At 40.5% G+C, this 25,418-nt stretch overlaps 1 protein-coding gene and 1 long non-coding RNA gene across 2 annotated transcripts in view; one reads left to right on the forward strand and one right to left on the reverse strand.

Moving 5' to 3' along the window:
• Positions 1-11,225, reverse strand: part of LOC309615886 — a 51,224-nt gene extending 39,999 nt beyond the window's left edge. Inside the window, exon 1 of the long non-coding RNA XR_014237124.1 lies at positions 9,768-11,225. This is a non-coding gene — a long non-coding RNA (uncharacterized lncRNA). The remainder of the gene's footprint in view (positions 1-9,767) is intronic.
• Positions 1-25,418, forward strand: part of ZSWIM5 (zinc finger SWIM-type containing 5) — a 260,279-nt gene that overhangs the window by 196,163 nt on the left and 38,698 nt on the right. Inside the window, exons 3-4 of the mRNA XM_082364339.1 lie at positions 11,219-11,367; positions 12,962-13,112. Coding sequence (XP_082220465.1) covers positions 11,219-11,367; positions 12,962-13,112 — 300 coding nt within the window. The remainder of the gene's footprint in view (positions 1-11,218; positions 11,368-12,961; positions 13,113-25,418) is intronic.

Raw genomic sequence — 25,418 nt, forward strand, 5'->3', positions numbered from 1 at the left:
CTTTCAGTTTACAGAAGAAGTATAGGATATATTATTTGCCCACCTGGAGCTTAAATCAAGGTGGTCAATAGGACAAATGTTTGTTCATTCTATAAATATTAACTCAGTGCTGTAATGATCCAGACACTGTGAGGTATAAAAATGAATCTGTACACTAGTCTTTAAAAACTTCAATTTAGTTGGGTATATATGAGAAGTGCACAATTCCAACGTAAAAAAAAATGAAAACAGGTCTTCTGAATAGCCAAAGCGATCTTTTTTTTTTTTAATATATAAATATATATATATATATATCTTTAACATCTTTATTGGAGTATACTTGCTTCCCACTAGCTAGCTATTTTACATTTGGTAGTGTATATATGTCCATGCCACACTCTCACTTTGTCCCAGCTTACCCTTCCCCCTCCCCGTATCCTCAAGTCCATTCTGTAGTAGGTCTTCGTCTTTATTCCTGTCTTGCCCCGAGGTTCTTCATGACCATTTTTTTTTTTTTTTTAGATTCCATATATATATGTTAGCATACGGTATTTGTTTTTCTCTTTCTGACTTACTTCACTCTGTATGACAGACTCTAGGTCCATCCACCTCACTACAAATAACTCAATTTCGTTTTTTATGGCTGAGTAATATTCCATTGTATATATGTGCCAGATCTTCTTTATCCATTCATCTGTCGATGGACACTTATGTTGCTTCCATGTCCTGGCTATTGTAAACAGAGCTGCAATGTACATTGTGGTACATGACTCTTTTTGAATTATGGTTTTCTCAGGGTATATGCCCAGTAGTGGGATTGCTGGGTCGTATGGTAGTTCTATTTTTAGTTTTTTAAGGAGCCTCTGTACTGTTCTCCATAGTAGCTGTATCAATTTACATTCCCACCAACAGTGCAAGAGGGTTCCCTTTTCTCCACACCCTCTCCAGCATTTATTGTTTATAGATTTTTTGATGATGGCCATTCTGACTGGTGTGAGATGATATCTCATTGTACTTTTGATTTGCATTTCTCTAATGATTAATTATGTTGAGCATTCTTTCATGTGTTTGTTGGCAATCTGTATATCTTCTTTAGAGAAATGTCTGTTTAGGTCTTCTGCCCATTTTTGGATTGGGTTGTTTGATTTTTTAATATTGAGCTTCATGAGCTGTTTGTATATTTTGGAGATTAATCCTTTGCCCATTGATTCATTTGCAAATATTTTCTCCCATTCTGAGGGTTGTCTTTTCATCTTGTTTATGGTTTCCTTTGCTGTGCAAAAGCTTTTAAGTTTCATTAGATCCCATTTGTTTATTTTTGGTTTTATTTCCATTTCTCTAGGAGGTGGGTCAAAAAGGATCTTGCTGTGATTTATGTCATAGAGTGTTCTGCCTATGTTTTCCTCTAAGAGTTTGATAGTGTCTGGCCTTACATTTAGGTCTTTAATCCATTTTGAGTTCATTTTTTGTGTATGGTGTTAGGGAGTGTTCTAATTTCATTCTTTTACATGTAGCTGTCCAGTTTTCCCACCACCACTTATTGAAGAGGCTGTCTTTTCTCCACTGTATATTCCTGCCTCCTTTATCAAAAATAAGGTGACCATATGTGCATGGGTTTATCTCTGGGCTTTCTATCCTGTTCCATTGATCTATATTTCAGTTTTTGTGCCAGTACCATACTGTCTTGATTACTGTAGCTTTGTAGTATAGTCTGAAGGCAGGGAGCCTGATTCCTCCAGCTCTGTTTTTCTTTCTCAAGATTGCTTTGGCTATTCGGGGTCTTTTGTGTTTCCATACAAATTGTGAAATTTTTTGTCCTAGTTCTGTGAAAAATGCCATTGGTAATTTGATAGGGGTTGCCTTGAACCTGTAGATTGCTTTGGGTAGTATAGTCATTTTCACAATGTTCGTTCTTCCAATCCAAGAACATGGTATATCTCTCCATCTATTTGTATCATCATTAATTTCTTTCATCAGTGTCTTATAATTTTCTGCATACAGGTCTTTTGTCTCCTTAGGTAGGTTTATTCCTAGATATTTTATTCTTTTTGTTGCAATGGTAAGTGGAAGTGTTTTCTTAATTTCACTTTCAGATTTTTCATCATTAGTGTACAGGAATGCAAGAGATTTCTGTGCATTAATTTTGTATCCTGCTACTTTACCAAATTCATTGATTAGCTCTAGTAGTTTTCTATGTCATGTCATCTGCAAACAGTGACAGCTTTACTTCTTCTTTTCCAATTTGGATTCCTTTAATTTCTTTTTCTTCTCTGATTGCTGTGGCTAAAACTTCCAAAACTATGTTGAATAATAGTGGTGAGAGTGGGCAACCTTGTCTCTTTCCTGGTCTTAGTGGAAATGGTTTCAGTTTTTCACCATTGAGGATGATGTTAGCTGTGGTTTTGTCATATATGGCCTTTATTATGTTGAGGAAAGTTCCCTCTATGCCTACTTTCTGGAGGGTTTTTATCATAAATGGATGTTGAATTTTGTCAAAAGCTTTTTCTGCATCTATTTAGGTGATCATATGGTTTTTCTCCTTCAATTTGTGAATATGGTTTATCCCAATGATTGATCTGTGTATATTGAAGAATCCTTGCATTCCTGGGATAAACCCCACTTGATCACAGTGTATGATCCTTTTAATGTGCTGTTGGATTCTGTTTGCTAGTATTTTGTTGAGGATTTTTGCATCTATGTTCATCAGTGATATTGGCCTGCAGTTTTCTTTCTTTGTGACATCTTTGTCTGGTTTTGGCATCAGGGTGATGGTGGCCTCATAGGATGAGTTGGGGAGTGTTCCTCCCTCTGCAATATTTTGGAAGAGTTTGAGAAGGATAGGTGTTAGCTCTTCTCTAAATGTTTGATAGAATTCGCCTGTGAAGCCATCTGGTCCTGGGCTTTTGTTTGTTGGAAGATTTTTAATCACATTCTCAATTTCAGTGCTTGTGATTGGTCTGTTCATATTTTCTGTTTCTTCCTGGTTCAGTCTGGGCAGGTTGTGCATTTCTAAGAATTTGTCCATTTCTTCCAGGTTGTCCATTTTATTGGCATATTGTTGCTTGTAGTAATCTCTCATGATCCTTTGTACTTCTGCAGTGTCAGTTGTTACTTCTCCTTTTTCATTTCTAACTCTATTAATTTAAGTCTTCTCCCTTTCATTCTTGATGAGTCTGGCTAGTGGTTTACCAATTTTGTTTATCTTCTCAAAGAACCAGCTTTTAGTTTTATTGATCTTTGCTATAGTTTTCTTCATTTCTTTTTCATTTATTTCTGATCTGATATTTATGATTTCTTTCCTTCTGCTAACTTTGGGGGTTTTTTGTTCTTCTTTCTCTGGTTCCTTTAGGTGTAAGGTTAGATTGTTTATTTGAGATGTTTCTTTTTTCTTAAGGTAGGATTGTATTGCTATAAACTTCCCTGTTAGAACTGCTTTTGCTGCATCCCATAGGTTTTGGGTCGTCGTGTTTTTATTGTCATTTGTTTCTAGGTATTTTTTGATTTCCTCTTTGATATCTTCAGTGATCTCTTGGTTATTAAGTACTGTATTGTTTAGCCTCCATGTGTTAGTATTTTTTACAGATTTTTTCCTGTAATTGATATCTAGTCTCATAGCATTGTGGTCAGAAAACATACTTGATATGATTTCAATTTTCTTAAATTTACCAAGGCTTGATTTGTGACCCAAGATATGATCTGTCCTGGAGAATATTCCATGAGCACTTGAGAAGAATGTGTATTCTGTTGTTTTTGGATGGAATGTCCTATAAATATCAATGAAGTCCATCTTCTTTAGTGTATCATTTAAAGCTTGTGTTACCTTATGTATTTTCATTTTGGATGATCTGTCCATTGGTGAAAGTGGAGTGTTAAAGTCCCCTACTATGATTGTGTTACTGTCGATTTCCCGTTTTATGGCTGTTAGTATTTGCCTTATGTGTTGAGGTGCTCCTATGTTGGGTGCATAAATATTTACAACTGTTATATCTTCTTCTTGGATTGATCCCTTGATCATTATGTAATGTCCTTCTTTTTCTCTTGTAATAGTCTTTGTTTTAAAGTCTATTTTGTCTGATGTGAGAATTGCTACTCCAGCTTTCTTTTGATTTCCATTTGCATGGAATATCTTTTTCCATCCCCTCACTTTCAGTCTGTATGTGTCCCTAGGTCTGAAGTGGGTCTCTTGTAGGCAGCATATATACAGGTCTTGTTTTTGTATCCATTCAGCCAGTCTATGTCTTTTGGTTGGAGCATTTAATCCATTTACATTTAAGGTAATTATCAATATGTATGTTCCTATTACCATTTTCTTACTTGTTTTGGGTTTATTGTTGTAGGTCCTTTCCTTCTCTTGTGTTTCCTGCATAGAGAAGTTCCTTTAGCATTTGTTGTAAAGCTGGTTTGGTGGTGCTGAATTCTCTTAGCTTTTGCTTGTCTGTAAAGCTTTAAATGTCTCCGTCAAATCTGAATGAGTTCCTTGATGGGTAGAGTAATCTTGGTTGTAGGTTTTTCCCCTTCATCACTTTAAATATGTCCTGCCATTCCCTTCTGGCTTGCCGAGTTTCTGCTGAAAGATCAGCTGTTAACCTTATGGGGATTCCCTTATGTGTTATTTGTTGTTTTTCTCTTGCTGCTTTTGATATGTTTTCTTTGTATTTAATTTGTGATAGTTTGATTAATATGTGTCTTGGCGTGTTTCTCCTTGGATGTATCCTGTATGGGACTCTCTGTGCTTCCTGGACTTGATTAACTATTTCCTTTCCCATATTAGGGAAGTTCTCAACTATAATCTCTTCAAATATTTTCTCAGTCCCTTTCTTTTTCTCTTCTTCTTCTGGGACCCCTATAATTCGAATGTTGGTGCGTTTAATGTTGTCCCAGAGATCTCTGAGACTGTCCTCAATTCTTTTCATTCTTTTTTCTTTATTCTGCTCTGCAGTAGTGATTTCCACTATTTTATCTTCCAGGTCACTTATCCGTTCTTCTGCCTCAGTTATTCTGCTATTGATCCCTTCTAGAGAATTTTTAATTTCATTTATTGTGTTGTTCATCACTGTTTGTTTGCTCTTTAGTTCTTCTAGGTCCTTGTTAAATGGTTCTTGTATTTTCTCCATTCTATTTCCAAGATTTTGGATCATCTTTACTATCATTATTCTGAATTCTTTTTCAGGTAGACTGCCTATTTCCTCTTCATTTGTTAGTTCTGGTGGGTTTTTGCCTTGCTCCTTCATCTGATGTGTGTTTCTCTGTCTTCTCATTTTGCTTAACTTACTGTGTTTGGGGTCTCCTTTTCGCAGGCTGCAGGTTCGTGGTTTCTGTTGTATTTGGTGTCTGTCCCCAGTGGCTAAGGTTGGTTCAGTGGGTTGTGTAGGCTTCCTGGTGGAGGGGACTAGTGCCTGCGTTCTGGTGGATGAGGCTGGATCTTGTCTTTCTGGTGGGCAGGTCCATGTCTGGTGGTGTGTTTTGGGGTGTCTGTGACTTTATTATTATTTTAGGCCGCCTCTGTGCTAATGGATGGGGTTGTTTTCCTGTCTTGCTAGTTGTTTGGCCTAGGGTGTTTAGCACTGTAGCTTGCTGGTTGTTGAGTGGAGCTGGGTCGTGGCGTTGAGATGGCGACCTCTGGGAGATTTTTGCCGTTTGATATTACGTGGAGCTGGGAGGTCTCTTGTGGACCAGTGTCCTGAACTTGGCTCTCCCACCTCAGAGACACAGCCCTGACGCCTGGCTGGAGCACCAAGAGCCTGCCATCCACACGGCTCAGAATAAAAGGGAGAAAAAAAAAAAAGAAAGAAGAAGATAAAATAAAATAAGGTAAAATAAAATAAAGTTATTAAAATAAAAAATAATTATTAAAAAAAATTTTTAAGTAATAAAAAAAAAAGAAAGAAAGAAGAGAGCAACCAAACCAAAAAACAAATCCACCAATGATAACAAGTGCTATAAAGTATACTAAAAAAAAAGAACAAAACATCGGACAGACAGAACCCTAGGACAAATGGTAAAAGCAAAGCTATACAGACAAAATCATACGCAGAAGCATACCCATACACACTCACAAATAGAGAAAAAAATATATATATATCATTGCTCCCAAAGTCCACCTCCTCAATTTGGGATGATTCGTTGTCTATTCAGGTATTCCACAGATGCAGGGTACATCAAGTTGATTGTGGAGATTTAATCTGCTGCTCCTGAGGCTGCTGGGAGAAATTTCCCTTTCTCTTCTTTGTTCACACAGCTCATGGGGTTCAGCTTTGGATTTGGACCTGCCTCTGCGTGTAGGTCACCTGAGCCCGTCTGTTCTTTGCTCAGACAGGACGGGGTTAAAGGAGCAGCTGACTGGGGGGCTCTGGCTCACTCAAGCCGGGGGGAGGAAGGGGTACGGATGCGGGGTGAGCCTGCGGCGGCAGAGGCCGTCATGACATTGCAACAGCCTGAGGCGCGCCATGTGTTCTCCCAGGGAAGTTGTCCCTGGATCATGGGACCCTGGCAGTGGCGGGCTGCACAGGCTCCCGGGAGGGGAGGTGTGGACAGTGACCTGTGCTTGCACACAGGCTTCTTGGTGGCTGCAGCAGCAGCCTTAGCGTCTCATGCCCATCTCTGGGGTCTGCGCTGATAGCCACGGCTCGTGCCCATCTCTGGAGCTCCTTTAAGCAGTGCTCTTAATCCCCCCTCCTCGCGCACCAGGAAACAAAGAGGCAAGAAAAAGTGTCTTGCCTCTTTGGCAGCTCCAGACTTTTTCCCTGACTCCCTCCCACCTAGCTGTGGCACACTAGCCCCCTTTAGGCTGTGTTCACCCAGCCAACCCCAGTCCTCTCCCTGGGATCTGACCTCCGAAGCCGGAGCCTCAGCTCCCAGCACCCGCCCGCCTCAGCAGGTGAGCAGACAAGCCTCTCAGGCTGGTGAGTGCTGGTCGGCACCTATCCTCTGTGTGGGAATCTATCTGCTTTGCCCTCCACACCCCTGTGGCTGCGCTCTCCTCCGTGGCTCCTAAGCTTCCCCCCTCCGCCACCCGCAGTCTCCGCCCACGAAGGGGCTTCCTAGCGTGTGGAAACCTTTCCTCCTTCACAACTCCCTCACACTGGTGCAGGTCCCATCCCTATTCTTTTGTCTCTGTTTTTTCTTTTTTCTGTTGCCCTACCCAGGTACATGGGGAGTTTCTTGCCCTTTGGGAGTTCTGAAGTATTCTGCCAGCGTTCAGTAGGTGTTCTGTAGGAGTTGTTCCACATGTAGATGTATTTCTGATATATTTGTGGGGAGGAAGGTGATCTCCACGTCTTACTCTTCTGCCATCTTGAAGCTCCCCCCCAAAAGCAATCTTGAGAAAGAAAAATGGAGCTGGCGGAATCAGGCTCCCAGACTTCAGACTACACTACAAAGCTACAGTAATCAAGACAGTATGGTACTGGCACAAAAACAGAAATATAGATCAATCAAACAGGATAGAAAGCCCAGAGATAAACCCACACACATATGGTCACCTTATCTTTGATAAAGGAGGCAAGAATATACAGTGGAGAAAAGACAGCCTCTTCAATAAGTGGTGCTGGGAAAACTGGACAGCTACATGTAAAAGAATGAAATTAGAACACTCCCTAACACCATACACAAAAATAAACTCAAAATGGATTAAAGACCTAAATGTAAGGCCAGACACTATCAAACTCTTACAGGAAAACATAGACAGAACACTCCATGACATAAATCACAGCAAGATCCTTTTTGACCCACCTCCTAGAGAAATGGAAATAAAACCAAAAATAAACAAATGGGACCTAATGAAACGTAAAAGCTTTTGCACAGCAGAGGAAACCATAAACAAGACGAAAAGACAACCCTCAGAATGGGAGAAAATATTTGCAAATGAAGCAACTAACAAAGATTAATCTCCAAACTTTAGACGCAGCTCATGCAGCTCAATATCAAAAAAAGAAACAACCCAATCCAAAAATGGGCAGAAGACCTAAACAGACATTTCTCTAAAGAAGATATACAGATTGCCAACAAACACATGAAAGGATGCTCAACATTATTAATCATTAGAGAAATGCAAATCAAAACTGCAATGAGGTATCACCTCACACCAGTCAGAATGGCCATCATCTAAAAATCTACAAACAATAAATGCTGTAGAGGGTGTGGAGAAAAGGGAACCCTCTTGCACTGTTGGTGGGAATGTAAATTGATACAGCCACTTTGGAGAACAGTATGGAGGTTCCTTAAAAAACTAAAAATAGAATTACCATATGACCCAGCCATCCCACTTTTCTCAGGGCATATACCCTGAGAAAACCGTAATTCAAAAAGAGTCATGTACCACAATGTTCATTGCAGCTCTGTTTACAATAGCCAGGACATGGAAGCAACGTAAGTGTCCATCGACAGATGAATGGATAAAGAAGATCTGGCACATATATACAATGGAATATTACTCAGCCATAAAAAGAAATGAAATTGAGTTATTTGTAGTGAGGTGGATGGACCTAGAGTTTGTCCTACAGAGTGAAGTAAGTCAGAAAGAGAAAAACAAATAGCGTACGCTAACACATATATATGGAATATTAAAAAAAAAAATGGTCATGAAGAACCTCGGGGCAAGATGGGAATAAAGATGCAGACCTACTACAGAATGGACTTGAGGATATGGGGAGGGCAAGGGTAAGCTGGGACAAAGTGAGAGTGTGGCATGGACGTATGTACACTACCAAATGTAAAATAGCTAGCTAGTGGGAAGCAGCCGTGTAGCACAGGGAGATCAGCTTGGTGCTTTGTGACCACCTAGAGGGGTGGGACAGGGAGGGTGGGCGGGAGACGCAAGAGGGAGGAGATATGGGGATATATGTATATGTATAGCTGATTCACTTTGTTATAAAGCAGAAACTAACACACCATTGTAAATCAATTATACTCCAATAAAGATGTTAAAAAAATGCAACAGGTCTTTAAGAGAAGTAATTATAAAGTACTAGGAAGAGTGTTACTGCCTTTTTATGCATATGAGCATAAGATGGACATAGTTTTGACAGGTGGCAATGGGGTATATGGCTAATTCAGTGAGGGGGTAAAAAAGTCCTACCAAGTGAACTAAGCAGTAGGTGAGTTTTGGCAGCATTTGCCTCTCTGTATACTTACTTTATGGTTTCCATTTCTCATTGCAGCCGTGACTATAGAGCTGAGGCAAGATTGACGAGAAGTAGTGTTTTTTGGCCAAAGAACAGGTTGTGGGGAGAGGAAGGGAAGTAAAGGATAAAAGCATAAGTAAAGTCATAAGGAAATGTCGTTGACTTCTGCGAATACTAAGTTTCTAGCTGAAACACAGCATAAGTATAGGAAAGCCAAGGTTAGAAATGAAAGGGCCTGACCAGGGAGGGCCCTGAATGCTAAGCTAAATTTGGACTTCATTTATTAAGAATAGTTTATCACTGAAGACTTCTGAGCAGGGAAGTGATATGATCAGAACTTGGTTTAGAATACTACATTTGAAGAAAAGTAGCATATAGTAGATTCCATAAACTGGATGCTTATAGTGTTAATTAGTATTTATAGAATAAATTAATGTGTGAGCCCTCCTGATTCCCTGGAGAATAAGATGCACTAAAAAAGCTTAGCAGGAGCTTCCCAGGTGGCACAGTGGTTAAGAATCCGCCTGCCACTGCAGGGGACACGGGCTTGAGCCTTGGTCCAGGAAGATCCCACGTGCCGCGGAGCAACTAAGCCCATGTGCCACAACTACTGAGCCTGCGCTCTAGAGCCTGCAAGCTACAACTATTGAGCCCTCGTGCCACAACTACTGAAGCCCACGCGCCTAGAGCCCATGCTCTGCAACAAGAGAAGCCACCACAATGAGAAGCTTGCGTGCCGCAACGAAGAGTAGCCCCCACTCACTGCAACTAGAGAAAGCCCATGCACAGCAATGAAGACCCAATGCAGCAAAAATAAATAAATAAATAAATTTATTTTGAAGAGCAGCTTTTCTCTGCAGATTTCATTTAAGCAAGGCTTTGATATAAGAGTACAAGAAGGTTGGTAGACGTACTGATGAAACACAACATGAATTTGTAACCGACTGCATGACCACACCTATAGAGTATTGACTTACAGTCTTTTGTCACTTGGAGACAGGGTTCTAAAAACTTATCATAGGACTCTGTCTTTGAGAAAGTGACAGAAGAAGATTCAGTTTTCATTCCACAAATATTTCCTCGGTGCTTGTCATATTACCAGCACTGTGCTATAGGTAATTCAACTGTGAGCAAGGAGCTAACAGGCTACTAGGGAAGAGGGATGCATAAATAACTAAAACTGTTTTAAGTGATGTTGCTGAGGTGAGCCTAGATATGAAAGATATCTTGAGTGCAAATTTGTAAAATTATATCACCAGGTATATAACTCCGCCTGTGCTTCAGGGGCAAGTTTCTTTTTTCTTTTTTCCTTTTTTTTAAATTTGTGGCTGCATTGGGTCTTCGTTGCCGCGCGCAGGCTTTCTCTAGTTGTGGTGAGTGGGGGCTACTCTTTGTTGTGGTGCGCGGACTTCTCATTGCAGTGGCTTCTCTAGTAGCAGAGCATGGGCTCTAGGTATGTGGGCTTCAGTAGTTGCAGCACGCAGGCTCAGTAGTTGTAGCTCGCGGGCTCTAGAGCACAGGCTCAGTAGTTGTGGTGTACAGGCTTTGTTGCTCCACGGCATGTGGGATCTTCCTGGACCAGGGCTTGAACCCGTGTCCCCTGCATTGGCAGGCGGATTCTTAACCACTGGGCCACCAGGGAAGTCCCCAGGGGCAAGTTTCTAGAAATTTAGAAGTGTTGACACCACTTGAGAAGCTACATATAGTGAACTTTAAAAAGAGAATTTTTTATTTTCTAAGAAAGTATTTTTTAATTTTAAAATAATATGTGTGCTTTAAGGCTTATTTGAACTTCATAGAAAAACAAAAAAGAAGAAAAAATGTCATTCTCTTAGGGAAAAAAAAATACATCGCTATTTTCATGTTTGTGTATTTCCTTCTGGGCTTTTTCCCCCAGGATGGTATTTGTAGACTTTGGAAGAGGATACAACTGAGAGTTTAGTGAACATGAAACTAGCATTAGCTCTCTTACATTTATTTAGGCCCACACAATTGACAAAGCCCAGATTAAGGCAGAATACCCACCTGTTTCTGAATAGATTCACAGAGGGCCCCTCCTGCTGAATGTGTAGGGTAGGAACTCAAGGGATTCATTTCATCATTCCCATTCCTCACAGGTGCCCCTGACCCCACAGCTGGGGCCAGCATTGATGATGAGAACTGTTGGCATTTGGACGAGGAACAGGTGAAAGAACAAGTGAAGCTCTTTCTCTCCCAGGGTGGTTACTATGGCTCTGGAAAGCAACTCAATTCAATGTTTGCCAAGGTAAGATATGAAAAGTTTTTTTTTTTCTTAAGTAAACTGGGCTTACCACACTTCTGGCTTCATGCATTGTACCTAGCTCACTTGACCTACCTGTACTGAATGCTTGAAAACTAACTGTGGGGAGGGGAGCTGAGCAGAGCAGACTTGAGCAGTTTGCATCCAGGGACCCCTACTGCCTTACCCTGGTAGTCTTTTTCCTTCTGCTCAGCTCTCTAAGTGAGTTAGCATTCCTGGGGGGATTAGTAATGAAGCCACCTTCCCTCTGCTTTGAACCCAAGGCTGCCCCATGAGGCTTTAAAGAGACTTAGTATTTTGGAACTGGGGACTCTCACAGCAGGCTTTCTCTCTCTGTTTTTTTTTTTTTTCTTAACACCTGTAGTGAAATATAAATCACATAGCATAAAATTCACCCATTTTAAAAAGTGTACAATTCAATGGTTTTTAATATATTCACAGATATGTACAGCTATCACCACAGTCAACTTTAGAACATTTTCATTATCTTAAAAAGAAACCCCATACCCTTTACGTATCACTCCCCTATTCCCCATGCCCCACTCCCCCAGCCCTAAGCAACCACTAATCTACTTTCTGTCTCTATAGATTTCCCTATTCTGGACTGGCTTCTTTCTCCTGGAATAGTATTTTTTTTTTAAACATTAGCTTTTTTTTTTTTTTTTTTAAACTTTGGGTTTATTTATTTATTTATGGCTGTGTTGGGTCTTCGTTTCTGTGCGAGGGCTTTCTCTAGTTGCGGCAAGTGGGGGCCACTCTTCATCGCGGTGCACGGGCCTTTCATTATCGTGGCCTCTCTTGTTGCGGAGCACAGGCTCCAGACGCACAGGCTCAGTAATTGTGGCTCACGGGCCTAGTTGCTCCGCGGCATGTGGGATCTTCCCAGAGCAGGGCTCGAACCCGTGTCCCCTGCATTGGCAGGCAGATTCTCAACCACTGCGCCACTAGGGAAGCCCTGGAATAGTATTTTAAAGTATTTAAAAACATACATCCATGCTGTAGCATGTGTCAGTACTTCATTCCTTTTTACGGCCAAGTAATATTCCATTATATGGATACCACACTTTTTGTTTATCCATTTGTCTGTTGATGGGCATTTGGATTGTTTCCATTTTTTAGCTATTATAAATAATGCTGCTATAAACATTCTTGTACAATGTTTCTGTGTGGACATATATATTTTCATTTCTCTCTAGGAGTGGAATTGATAGGCCATATGGTAGCTCTGTGTTTAATCATTTGAGGAATTTCTAGACTGATTTCCAAAGTGGCTACATCATTCTACATTCCCACCAAACAATGTATGAGGGTTCTGATTGCTCTATATCCTTGCCAACACTTATTATCTGGCTTTTTGATTCTAGCCATCCTTGTGAGTGTGAAGTGGTATCTCATTGCCCACAGCAGGCTTTCTTGATACATGCAAAGAACTTACATACAGAACAAGAGGCCTTCTTTTTGGCTCTTTGGATATGCTGTGCTTAGTTACTTCATCTTCTCCTCCCCCTCCTCCCCTTCTTTCTCCTCCTACTTTGTTATGATGTGCAGTCACCAACTCTTGCCCCTCCTTATGTGTCAGGTTCGAGAGATGCTGCGGATGAGAGATTCCAATGGAGCCAGGATGCTGACGCTAATAACTGAGCAGTTTATGGCTGACCCACGACTCACACTCTGGAGGCAGCAAGGAACAACCATGACAGATAAGTGCAGGCAGCTCTGGGATGAGCTAGGTAAGTCCACATATCTCAGAGAACTGCATGTCTATCCTATCAGCTTGCCCCCTGGCAATAGTGTTAGTGAACACTTGCCATCAGTCATTACATGGATCTTGCTAAGTGAACTTTAGCCCAATTGGCAGAAGATTTAGGCTCTACAGAGGCTACCCAGAGTAATTCTGACTCACTTGTGTTTCTTCCACAGCATTGTGCTTTGCTATTGACATCTGCATTCTGTTCCAGATGTTACCACATAGAAGCCTTTGGTGAGAGAAAACCTTTGCCTTGGCTTCTGTTCCATGGCATTAGCCTGGCTCTCCAGATACTTACCAAACTCACTTTTCTTGCTTTCCCTGGGTCTGCTTTTCTTTATCACCCCCAGACAAACCTCTTAGACATAAGGCAGTTTCCAAGACTTGGGCCTTGGACTTCTATTTTTTCTCTGTACTCCTTTGAGAACTCTTTTTTTTCAATAGCATGGCTTCAGAGTTTCCTTTATGGTGATCTCATCCTCATCTTCTTTCCACTTATCTGAGTTCCAGTCTCATATTAGCAGCTGCCCTATGACCATTTCTACTGAAAAAAATCTCCTGATCACCTCAAACTTGAGAAACCCAAAAATGAAATCAGGGCTTCTATGAAAAGAGATTCCCCTGAACCTGGCATTGGCACCACCATTTCTTACTCTATCAAACTTGTTGTCAAGCACTCATTTTTTGTTCATTCCCTACATCCAGTTACCAAATTAATTTGATTCCTTGACCTTCAGAATGCAATTTAGTGTCCATTCACACTTTTTACTTCCCATCACCACTGATCTGGTTGAGGGCCTTGGGACTTTTAGATTAAATTAGACCTGTGGCCTCCTGAATGGCTTCTCTGTTCTAGATTCTTCTCATCAAGGCCATCTTCTTTTGTCATTATTTCTCTTTATCATTCCCCTGTTCCAAGGCCAGTTTTGCAGGGCTAATACTCAGCTCCTCTCCCTGTTTGCAGAATCCTCCATACTCTGAACTCACTATCCAGTCATGGCCCCACTCTGGGGTTATACTGGAAAACTTCCATACGACATATTCTAAAAGTTCTAATATAGCTTCTCCATACTCCCTCCAGCCCAGAAAGCAAGGACAAACTTTCCACTCATACAAAATAGCACAAGAAAAAAACTACAGTTTAGGATTTTAGTGAATTCCCCCGAAGCATATATATTATAGTCTTAGGGCTAAAAGCCATGGGGAATGAGGCTTAATGACTCTGGGACTATACTTAGTTACTTTGGGGCTGCTGAGCGTGGGGTTTTGATTTGGGTGCTAAGGCTTCTTGATATCACCTGGGGCACCAATGGCTTTGGAGTTCTCATTAATAATGAAGAGCTACATTATTGAGCGTTATGTGCCAGTCTCTGTGTTAAAGATTGTACACACATTGTTTCATGTAATTCTCATAACAAACCTATGAGGTAATTGTGTGTTTGTTGCAAAGAAACAGAGACAGCTCTGGTTACTTCTGGATACAGAATAAAATAAAGAATTATAGAAAACTGTCTCTCTGACACAATCACACTTTCTGAAGTACAGGAATGTTGAACTATTAGTCTAAAGTTACTGGTCCAACCAGTTGTGACCAGGGTCACAATGCATGGCAAGTTGGGAACAGCTTCTTACACTCTTTCCTCAGAAGGAATTGTAGGCATGGACTTCCTTCTAGGGTAACATATCAGCATCTCCATATGTTTAGGTGAGACAGATGAGCTCCGAAAAGTTACTTGTTCAAGGTCACACACTAGTAAGTGGTGGCTCTAACACCGGAACCCCAATCTGTCTGAATCCAAATCAAACATCCTTCTGCAACATCTCCCTCAGTTTCACCTTGTTATGTACTATTTTCTCCCAAAGTGCATGTTTCTTAAGAATTTGAAATTAGCCTTCAGAGAGTCAGTTTCATCTGAGGCCTGAATCTCTTGGGAATAATTTCTGTGACAATCATGGGATTGTTTTGTGGATTTGGGCTTGGCCTTTGGGGCAAAGGTAGGTAAGAGGAAGTAAGCAGAGCTAGATCCCAGTGCTTTTAATGCTTTTGTCATATACTTAGGTTCATTATGAAAAGCTCTTGATTGTGATATTTTCATATCTATGAAATTGCTATATCAACATTCCAAGAAACTCTTAGCATTCTGCAAAGACAGTAGTTCCCAAACTTCTCAAAATCACCTGGAGTACTTGTTTAAACAGATTGCTGGGCCCGTCCCCAGAGTTTCTGATTACATAGGTTGGAGTAGGGCCTGATAATTTGCATTTCTAACCTATTCTCTGGGGATGCTGATGCCACGGTTCCAGAGACCACATTTTGAAAAATACTGCACTAAGAGAAGCCTTATTGGGTCAGACACTAGAGCAAGTACGTTCATGCTTCCCTTGACTACTCTGAGGGTTCCTTACTGGTCACTAGGCCTGCTCCTCTGGGGGGAGGGCCTCGACAGGGATTGTAGGAATTTAGAGGAGTGGGCTCACTACCTTCAGTTCCTGAACCAGAGATAACAGAAGCAATCAGACATGAAGTTTTCTCATCTCTCCATGTCTGTACACATATGCTTTTAAAAATCTTCTTTTAAAATCTATAAAGTATCTCTGCTCCCATAAAAGGCCACTCCTTACATACTTGCTCTGGTTCCTATGCCATTTCCTTTTCTCAAGAATTTTGCTCCTCAGTTACTCCTTTCTCTGGCATCATTAATTTCTCCCTCAATACTGGATGAGTTCCATCAGCATACAAATATGCTCTAATAGTTTCAATCTCAAAAAAAAAAAAGTGCCTTTGATGGTCCCATCCTCCTCTAATTACTGCCCCATTTCTCTTCTTCCATTCAAAACAACACATTCTTTTTTTGTTTTTTAACATCTTTATTGGAGTATAATTGCTTTACAGTGTTTTGTTAGTTTCTGCTGTATAACAAAGTGAATCAAGCTGCACGCAGTTCCTCCAGCCCTAGGACAACGGCTGCCTGGGTCCCAGGAAGCGTGGTGCCCAATCTGAGCTTCTACTCCAGGTGGGCAGCCTCACAGCCTTGTCTCTCAGGGCCCGGCTAAGGCCTGGGTTACAGCCTTGTGGAAGGTCTCTGGGCGGGGCTAGGGGGTTGTAAAGGATGTAGATTGCCACGTGGATGTGGCACAGGGGGTGCAGTCACCCCACTTCTCTGGTTGTGTGAAGACTGCAGAGCACACAGACAGACCTCCGTTGTGGCTGTTCAAGAAAGAAACCCAGGAGCCCCCAGTGAATTTATGGACTAGTGAAAGTAACAGCCATTTATTGAGCACCTGTGAATCAGGTGCCACCAGTAGGCAGCACAAACTTGTTTTGTGATCTCACTCTCGGTGCCTGCAGTCATTCCGTCACTTCCTAAGGCACTGTTACCCGTCTGTACCAGTACCCAGCAGCCTTCTGTTTCGCGAAGAATCTTCATGTAGAGTGTATATGTTGATAAGGAAGCATCAAAGCCAATATTTTACCAGTTTTACAAGCTATCCCCATTTTCAGACATTAGCTCAAAAAAGGAAGTAATGAGATCAAGACCTTTCAGTGAGACAGACCTGTCAAGGATTTTAAAGGCTTGGTGGTTATTTATCAAGATCCTGGATTGAGAAATCAATGAGTGGATAAGGATTTGACCTGACTTTTGAACGGAATATCATTCTTTCCCCCAAACGTTATCAATCATGAGGTTGAAAGAACAGAAAAAATCAGAGTATATCACATGTAGTAAGGCCGTGTGGCTGACAGGGTCTTGGTGCAGGGTGTTGGGCCGGGTGTCAGGCCTGCGCCTATGAGGTGGAAGAGCCGAGGTCAGGACATTGGTCCACCAGAGACTTCCTGGCTCCACGTAATATCAAACGGCAAAAGCTCTCCCAGAGATCGCCATCTCAACACTAAGACCTAGCTCCACTCAACAACCAGCAAGCTACAGTGCTGGACACCCTATGCCAAACAACTAGCAACACGGGAACACAACCCCACCCATTAGCAGAGAGGCTGCCTAAAATCATAATAAGGTCACAGACACCCCAAAACACACCATGGGACGTGGTCCTGCCCACCAGAAAGACAAGATCCAGCCTCATCCACCAGAACGCAGGCACTAGTCCCCTCCACCAGGAAGCCTACAAAACCCACTGAACCAACCTTAGCCACTGGGGACAGACACCAAAAACAATGGGAACTACGAACCTGGAGCCTGCAAAAAGGAGACCCCAAACACAGTACGTTAAGCAAAATTAGAAGACAGAGAAACACACATCAGATGAAGGAGCAAGGTGAAAACCCAAGAGACCAAACAAATGAAGAGGAAATAGGCGGTCTACCTGAAAAGGAATTCAGAGTAATGATAGTAAACATGATCCAAAATCTTGGAAATAGAATGGAGAAAATACAAGAAACGTTTAACAAGGACCTAGAAGAGATAAAGAGCAAACAAACAATGATGAAAAACACAATAAATGAAATTTAAAATTCTCTAGAAGGAATCAATAGCAGAATAAATGAGGCAGAAGAATGGATAAGTGACCTGGAAGATAAAATAGTGGAAATAACTACTGCAGAGCAGAATAAAGAAAAAAGAATGAAAAGAATTGAAGACAGTCTCAGAGACCTCTGGGACAACATTAAAAGCACCAACATTTGAATTATAGGGGTCCCAGAAGAAGAGAAAAAGAAAGGGACTGAGAAAATATTTGAAGAGATTATAGTTGAAAACTTCCCTAATATGGGAAAGGAAATAGTCAATCAAGTACAGGAAGAACAGAGAGTCCCATACAGGATAAATCCAAGGAGAAACACACCAAGACACATATTAATCGAACTATCAAAAATTAAATACAAAGAAAAAATATTAAAAGCAGCAAGGGAAAAACAACAAATAACACACAAGGGAATCCCTATAAGGTTAACAGCTGATCTTTCAGCAGAAACTCTGCAAGCCAGAAGGGAGTGGCAAGACATATTTAAAGTGAGGAAAGGGAAAAACCTACAACCAAGGTTACTCTACCCAGTAAGGCTCTCATTCAGATTGGACAGAGAAATTAAAACCTTTACAGACAAGCAAAAGCTAAGACAATTCACCACCACCAAACCAGCTTTACAACAAATGCTAAAGGAACTTCTCTAGGCAGGAAACACAAGAGAAGGAAAAGACCTACAATAACAAACCCAAAACAATTAAGAAAATGGTAATAGGAACATACGTATCGATTACCTTAAATGTAAATGGATTAAATGCTCCAACCAAAAGACATAGACTGGCTGAATGGATACAAAAACAAGACCCGTATATATGCTGTCTACAAGAGACCCACTTCAGACCTGGGGACACACGCAGACTGAAAGTGAGGGGATGGAAAAAGATATTCCATGCAAATGGAAATCAAAAGAAAGCTGGAGTAGCAATTCTCATGTCAGACAAAATAGACTTGAAAATAAAGACTATTGCAAGAATGTATGTGGAACCTAGAAAAATGGTACAGATGAACTGGTTTGCAGGGCAGAAGTTGAGACACAGATGTAGAGAACAAACGTTTGGACACCAAGGGGGGAAAACCGCGGTGGGGTGGGGATGGTGGTGTGCTGAATTGGGCGATTGGGATTGACATGTATACACTGATGTGTATGAAATTGATGAATGATTAAAAAAAAAAAAAGACTATTGCAAGAGACAAAGGAGGACACTACATAATGATCAAGGGATCAATCCAAGAAGAAGATATAACAGTTGTAAATATTTATGCACCCAACATAGGAGCACCTCAATACATAAGGCAAAAGCTAACCGCCATAAATGGGGAAATCGACAGTAACACAATCATAGTAGGGGACTTTAACACCCCACTGTCACCAATGGACAGATCATCCAAAATGAAAATACATAAGGTAACACAAGCTTTAAATGATAACATTAAACAACATGGACTTAATTGATATTTATAGGATATTCCATCCAAAAACAACAGAATACACTTTCTTCTCAAGTGCTCATGGAACAGTCTCCAGGATAGATCATATCTTGGGTCACAAATCAAGCCTTGATAAATTTAAGAATATTGAAATCATATCAAGTATCTTTTCCGACCACAATGCTATGAAACTAGATATCAATTACAGGAAAAAATCTGTAAAAAATACTAACACATGGAGGCTAAACAATACACTACTTAATAACCAAGAGATCACTGAAGAAATCAAAGAGGAAATCAAAAAATACCTAGAAACAAATGACAATGAAAACACGACGACCCAAAACCTATGGGATGCAGCAAAAGCAGTTCTAAGAGGGAAGTTTATAGCAATACAATCCTACCTCAAGAAACAAGAAACATCTCAAATAAACAACCTAACCTTACACTTAAAGCAATTAGAGAAAGAAGAAGAACAACAAAAAAAAACCGCAAAGTTAGCAGAAGGAAAGAAATCATAAAGATCAGATTAGAAATAAATGAAAAAGAAATGAAGGAAACGATAGCAGAGATCAATAAAACTAAAAGCTGGTTCTTTGAGAAGATAAACAAAATTGGTAAACCAGTAGCCAGACTCATCAAGAATAAAAGGGAGAAGACTCAAATCAATAGAAGTAGAAATGAAAAAGGAGAAGTAACAACTGACACTGCAGAAATACAAAGGATCATGAGAGATTACTACAAGCAACAATATGCCAATAAAATGGACAACCTGGAAGAAATGGACAAATTCTTAGAAAAGCACAACCTTCCTAGACTGAACCAGGAAGAAACAGAAAATATGAACAGACCAATCACAAGCACTGAAATTGAGACTGTGATTAAAAATCTTCCAACAAACAAAAGCCCAGGACCAGATGGCTTCACAGGCGAATTCTATCAAACATTTAGAGAAGAGCTAACACCTATCCTTCTCAAACTCTTCCAAAATATAGCAGGGGGAGGAACACGCCCAAACTCATTCTACGAGGCCACCAAAACCCTGATACCAAAACCAGACAAAGATGTCACAAAGAAAGAAAACTACAGGCCAATATCACTGATAAACATAGATGCAAAAATCCTCAACAAAATACTAGCAAACAGAATCCAACAGCACATTAAAAGGATCATACACCATGATCAAGTGGGGTTTATCCCAGGAATGCAAGGATTCTTCAATATACGCAGATCAATCATTGGGATAAACCATATTAACAAATTGAAGGAGAAAAACCATATGATCATCTAAATAGATGCAGAAAAAGCTTTTGACAAAATTCAACACCCATTTATGATAAAAACCCTCCAGAAAGTAGGCATAGAGGGAACTTACCTCAACATAATAAAGGCCATATATGACAAACCCACAGCCAACATCATTCTCGATGGTGAAAAACTGAAACCATTTCCTCTAAGATCAGGAACAAGACAAGGTTGTCCACTCTCACCACTGTTATTCAACATAGTTTTGGAAGTTTTAGCCACAGCAATCAGAGAAGAAAAAGAAATAAAAGGAATCCAAATCAGAAAAGAAGTAAAGCAGTCACAGTTTGCAGATGACATGATACTATACATAGAGAATCCTAAAGATGCTACCAGAAAACTACTAGAGCTAATCAATGAATTTGGTAAAGTAGCAGGATACAAAATTAATGCACAGAAATCTCTTGCATTCCTGTACACTAATGATGAAAAATCTGAAAGAAAAATTAAGAAAACACTCCCATTTACCACTGCAACAAAAAGAATAAAATACCTAGGAATAAACCTACCTAAGGAGACAAAAGACCTGTATTCAGAAAACTATAAGACACTGATGAAAGAAATTAAAGATGATACCAACAGATGGAGAGATACCATGTTCTTGGATTGGAAGAACCAACATTGTGAAAATGACTATACTACCCAAAGCAATCTACAGATTCAATGCAATCCCTATCAAACTACCACTGGCATTTTTCACAGAACTAGAACAAAACATTTCACAATTTATATGGAAACACAAAAGACCCCGAATAGCCAAAGCAATCTTGAGAAAGAAAAACAGAGCTGGAGGAATCAGGCTCCCTGCCTTCAGACTATACTACAAAGCTACAGTAATCAAGACAGTATGGTACTGGCACAAAAACAGAAATATAGATCAATGGAACAGGATGGAAAGCCCAGAGATAAACCCATGCACATATGGTCACCTTATTTTTGATAAAGGAGGCAAGAATATACACTGGAGAAAAGACAGCCTCTTCAATAAGTGGTGGTGGGAAAACTGGACAGCTACATGTAAAAGAATGAAATTAGAACACTCCCTAACACCATACACAAAAATAAACTCAAAATGGATTAAAGACCTAAATGTAAGGGCAGACAGTATCAAACTCTCAGAGGAAAACATAGGCAGAACACTCTATGACATAAATCACAGCAAGATCCTTTTTGACCCAGCTCCTAGAGAAATGGAAATAAAAACAAAAAGAAACAAATGGGACCTAATTAAACTTAAAAGCTTTTGCACATCAAAGAAGACCATAAACAAGATGAAAAGACAACCCTCAGAATGGGAGAAAATATTTGCAAACGAAGCAACTGACAAAGGATTAATCTCCAAAATTTACAAGCAGCTCATGCAGCTCAATATCAAAAAAACAAACAACCCAATCCAAAAATGGGCAGAAGACCTAAATAGACATTTCTCCAAAGAAGATATACAGATGGCCTACAGACACATGAAAGAATGCTCAGCATCATTAATCATTAGAGAAATGCAAATCAAAACTACAATGAGATATCATCTCACACCGGTCAGAATGGCCATCATCAAAAAATCTAGAAACAATAAATGCTGGAGAGGGTGTGGAGGAAAGGGAACACTCTTGCACTGTTGGTGGGAATGTAAATTGATACAGCCACTATGGAGAACAGTATGGAGGTTCCTTAAAAAACTACAAATAGAACTACCATACGACCCAGCAATCCCACTACTGGGCATATACCCTGAGAAAACCATAGGTCAAAAAGTGTCATGTACCACAATGTTCATTGCAGCTCTATTTACAATAGCCAGGACATGGAAGCAACCTAAATGTCCATCGACAGATGAATGGATAAAGAAGATGTGGCACATATATACAATGGAATATTACTCAGCCATAAAAAGAAATGAAATGGAGGTATTTGTAATGAGGTGGATGGAGTTAGAGTCTGTCATACAGAGTGAAGTAAGTCAGAAAGAGAAAAACAAATACAGTATGCTAACACATATATACGGAATCTAAGGAAAAAAAAAAAAAAGGCCATGAAGAACCTAGTGGCAAGATGGGAATAAAGACACAGACCTACTAGAGAATGGACTTGAGGATATGGGGAGGGGGTGGGGTGAGATGTGACAGGGTAAGAGAGTGTCATGGACATATATACACTACCAAATGTAAAATAGATAGCTAGTGGGAAGCAGCCGCATAGCACGGGAAGATTAGCTCGGTGCTTTGTGACCACCTAGAGGGGTGGGATGGGGAGGGTGGGAGGGAGGGAGATGCAAGAGGGAAGAGAAATGGGAACATATTGTATATGTATAACTGATTCACTTTGTTATAAAGCAGAAGCTAACACACCATTGTAAGGCAATTATACTTCAATAAAGATGTTTAAAAAATAAATAAATAAATAAATAAATAAATAAATAAAAAATGGGCAGAAGACCTAAATAGACATTTCTCCAAAGAAGATATACAGATTGCTAGCAAACACATGAAAGAATGCTCAACATCATTAATCATTAGAGAAATGCAAATCAAAACTACAATGAGATATCATCTCACACCGGTCAGAATGGCCATCATCAATCTACAAACAATAAATGCTGGAGAGGATGTGGAGGAAAGGGAACCCTCGTGCACTGTTGGTGGGAATGTTAATTGATACAGCTACTATGGAGAACAGTATGGAGGTTCCTTAAAAAACTAAAAATAGAACTACCATACGACCCAGCAATCCCACTACTGGGCATATACCCTGAGAAAACCATAATTCAAAAAGAGTCATGTACCACGATGTTCCTTGCAGCTCTGTTTACAATAGCCACAACATGGAAGCAACCTAAGTGTCCATCGACAGATGAATGGATAAAGAAGATGTGGCACATATATACAATGGAATATTACTCAGCCATAAAAAAAACGAAATTGAGTTATTTGTAGTGCGATGGATGGACCTAGAGTCTGTCATACAGAGTGAAGTAAGTCAGAAAGAGAAAAACAAATACCGTATGCTAACACATATATATGGAATCTTAAAAAAAAAAATGGTCATGAAGAACCTCGGGGCAAGACGGGAATAAAGACGCAGAACTACTAGAGAATATACTTGAGGATACGGGGAGGGGGAAGGGTAAGCTGGGACAAAGTGAGAGAGTGGCATGGACATATATACACTACCAAACATAAAATAGATAGCTAGTGGGAAGCAGCCGCATAGCACAGGGAGATCAGCTCAGTGCTTTGTGACCACCTAGAGGGGTGGGTGGGATAGGGAGGGTGGGAGGGGGACGCAAGAGGGGGGGGATATTGGGATATATGTATATGTATAGCTGATTCACTTTGTTATAAAGCAGAAACTAACACACCATTGTAAAGCAATTATACTCCAATAAAGACGTTAAAAAAAAAAAGTGAATCAGCTATACGTATACATATATCCCCATATCCCCTCCCTCTTGAGCCTCCCTCCCACCCTCCCTATCCCACAAAACAACACTTCTTGAAAACCTTGTCTGCATTCTTTCCATTTGCTTACCTCCATTCTCTCTCGAGCCCACTGCAGTTGAGCTTTCACTGCTCATTGCTGCCACTCTACTGACAAGTAGCTCTTGCTACAGTCACCAGTGACTTCCATATTGCAGTGGCCACTTCTCTGTTATTTTACTTGACCTCTTAGCAGTTTTCAATAAAATTGACCATACACGTCTTGAAATGTATTCTCTTAGCTTCCATAACCCCACACCCTCCTGGGTTTCCTCCCACATTCTGGCTGCTTTCTGTCAGACTGCTTTGTAGGCTCCTCTTCCTTTCCTCAACCCTTCTAAATATTGAGTATTCTGCAGCACCCACTGCCCTGTCTACATTCTGTACCTAAGTGATCATATTCAGTCCCATGGCTTTAAATATAATCTAGATGTAGGCAAGTCACAAATTTATGTCTCTAGCCCTGACCTTTCTCTTGAGCTGTAGGCTCAGTGTCCAGCTTCCCACCATGTCTAGGAAACATCTCAAACTTAACATGACCATCACAGAACTCTTATTTTTCCCGCCAAAGCCTGATTTTCCCCATCTCAGTACAGGGTTGTGAGATGTATCTAGTTGCTCAAAAAGAAAATCTGAGTCATCCTAGGTTCCCTCTGTTTTCTACCTTCTACACCCAATCCAAGACCTGTTGACCCTCACAGTTGGAAGACTGAATAAGATAATATATATAAAGTGCCTATTATAATGCGTAGCCCATAAAAAGAAATAAATTGTCGCTATTATTTATTATTATATTTAATATATAATAATTATGTAAAATTTTAACTTCCATGGTACCTACACTTGGTTAGAGGTGGTTTTTTTGCTTTTTTTTTTAAATTTATTTATTTATTTTTGGCTGTGTTGGGTCTTCGTTTTTCTGTGCTAGGGCTTTCTCCAGTCGCGGCAAGCGGGGGCCACTCTTCATTGCGGTGTGCGGGCCTCTCACTATTGCGGCCTCTCTTGCTGCGGAGCACAGGCTCCAGACGCGCAGGCTCAGTAGTTGTGGCTCACGGGCCTAATTGCTCCACGGCATGCGGGATCCTCCCAGACCAGGGCTCAAACCCGTGTCCCCTGCATTGGCAGGCAGATTCCCAACCACTGTGCCACCAGGGAAGCCCTTGGTTAGAGTTTTTGATGCTTTTTTTTTTTTAAACATCTTTATTGGAGTATAATTGCTTTACAATGGTGTGTTAGTTTCTGTTTTATAACGAAGTGAATCAGCTATACATATACATATGTCCCCATATCTCTTCCCTCTTGCGTCTCCCTCCCTCCCACCCTCCCTATCCCACCCCTCTAGGTGGTCACAAAGCCTGGAGCTGATCTCCCTGTGCTATGCAGCTGCTTCCCACTAGCTATCTATTTTACTTTTGGTAGTGTATATATGTCCATGCCACTCTCTCACTTTGTCCCAGCTTACCTTTCCCCCTCCCCGTATCCTCAAGTGATGCTTTTTTTAAGTTGCTGGAAAATCTGCTTTTGGATCGTGGTAACACAGTCCCTACATGCCTATTACATGTAGGCACCTGCAGGATTTTTTACCTTGTCTCTTTCTTAGAGAT

Source organism: Balaenoptera borealis (assembly GCF_965194805.1).
Source record: "Balaenoptera borealis genome assembly, chromosome: 1".
NCBI classification, from domain to species: Eukaryota; Metazoa; Chordata; class Mammalia; order Artiodactyla; family Balaenopteridae; genus Balaenoptera; species Balaenoptera borealis.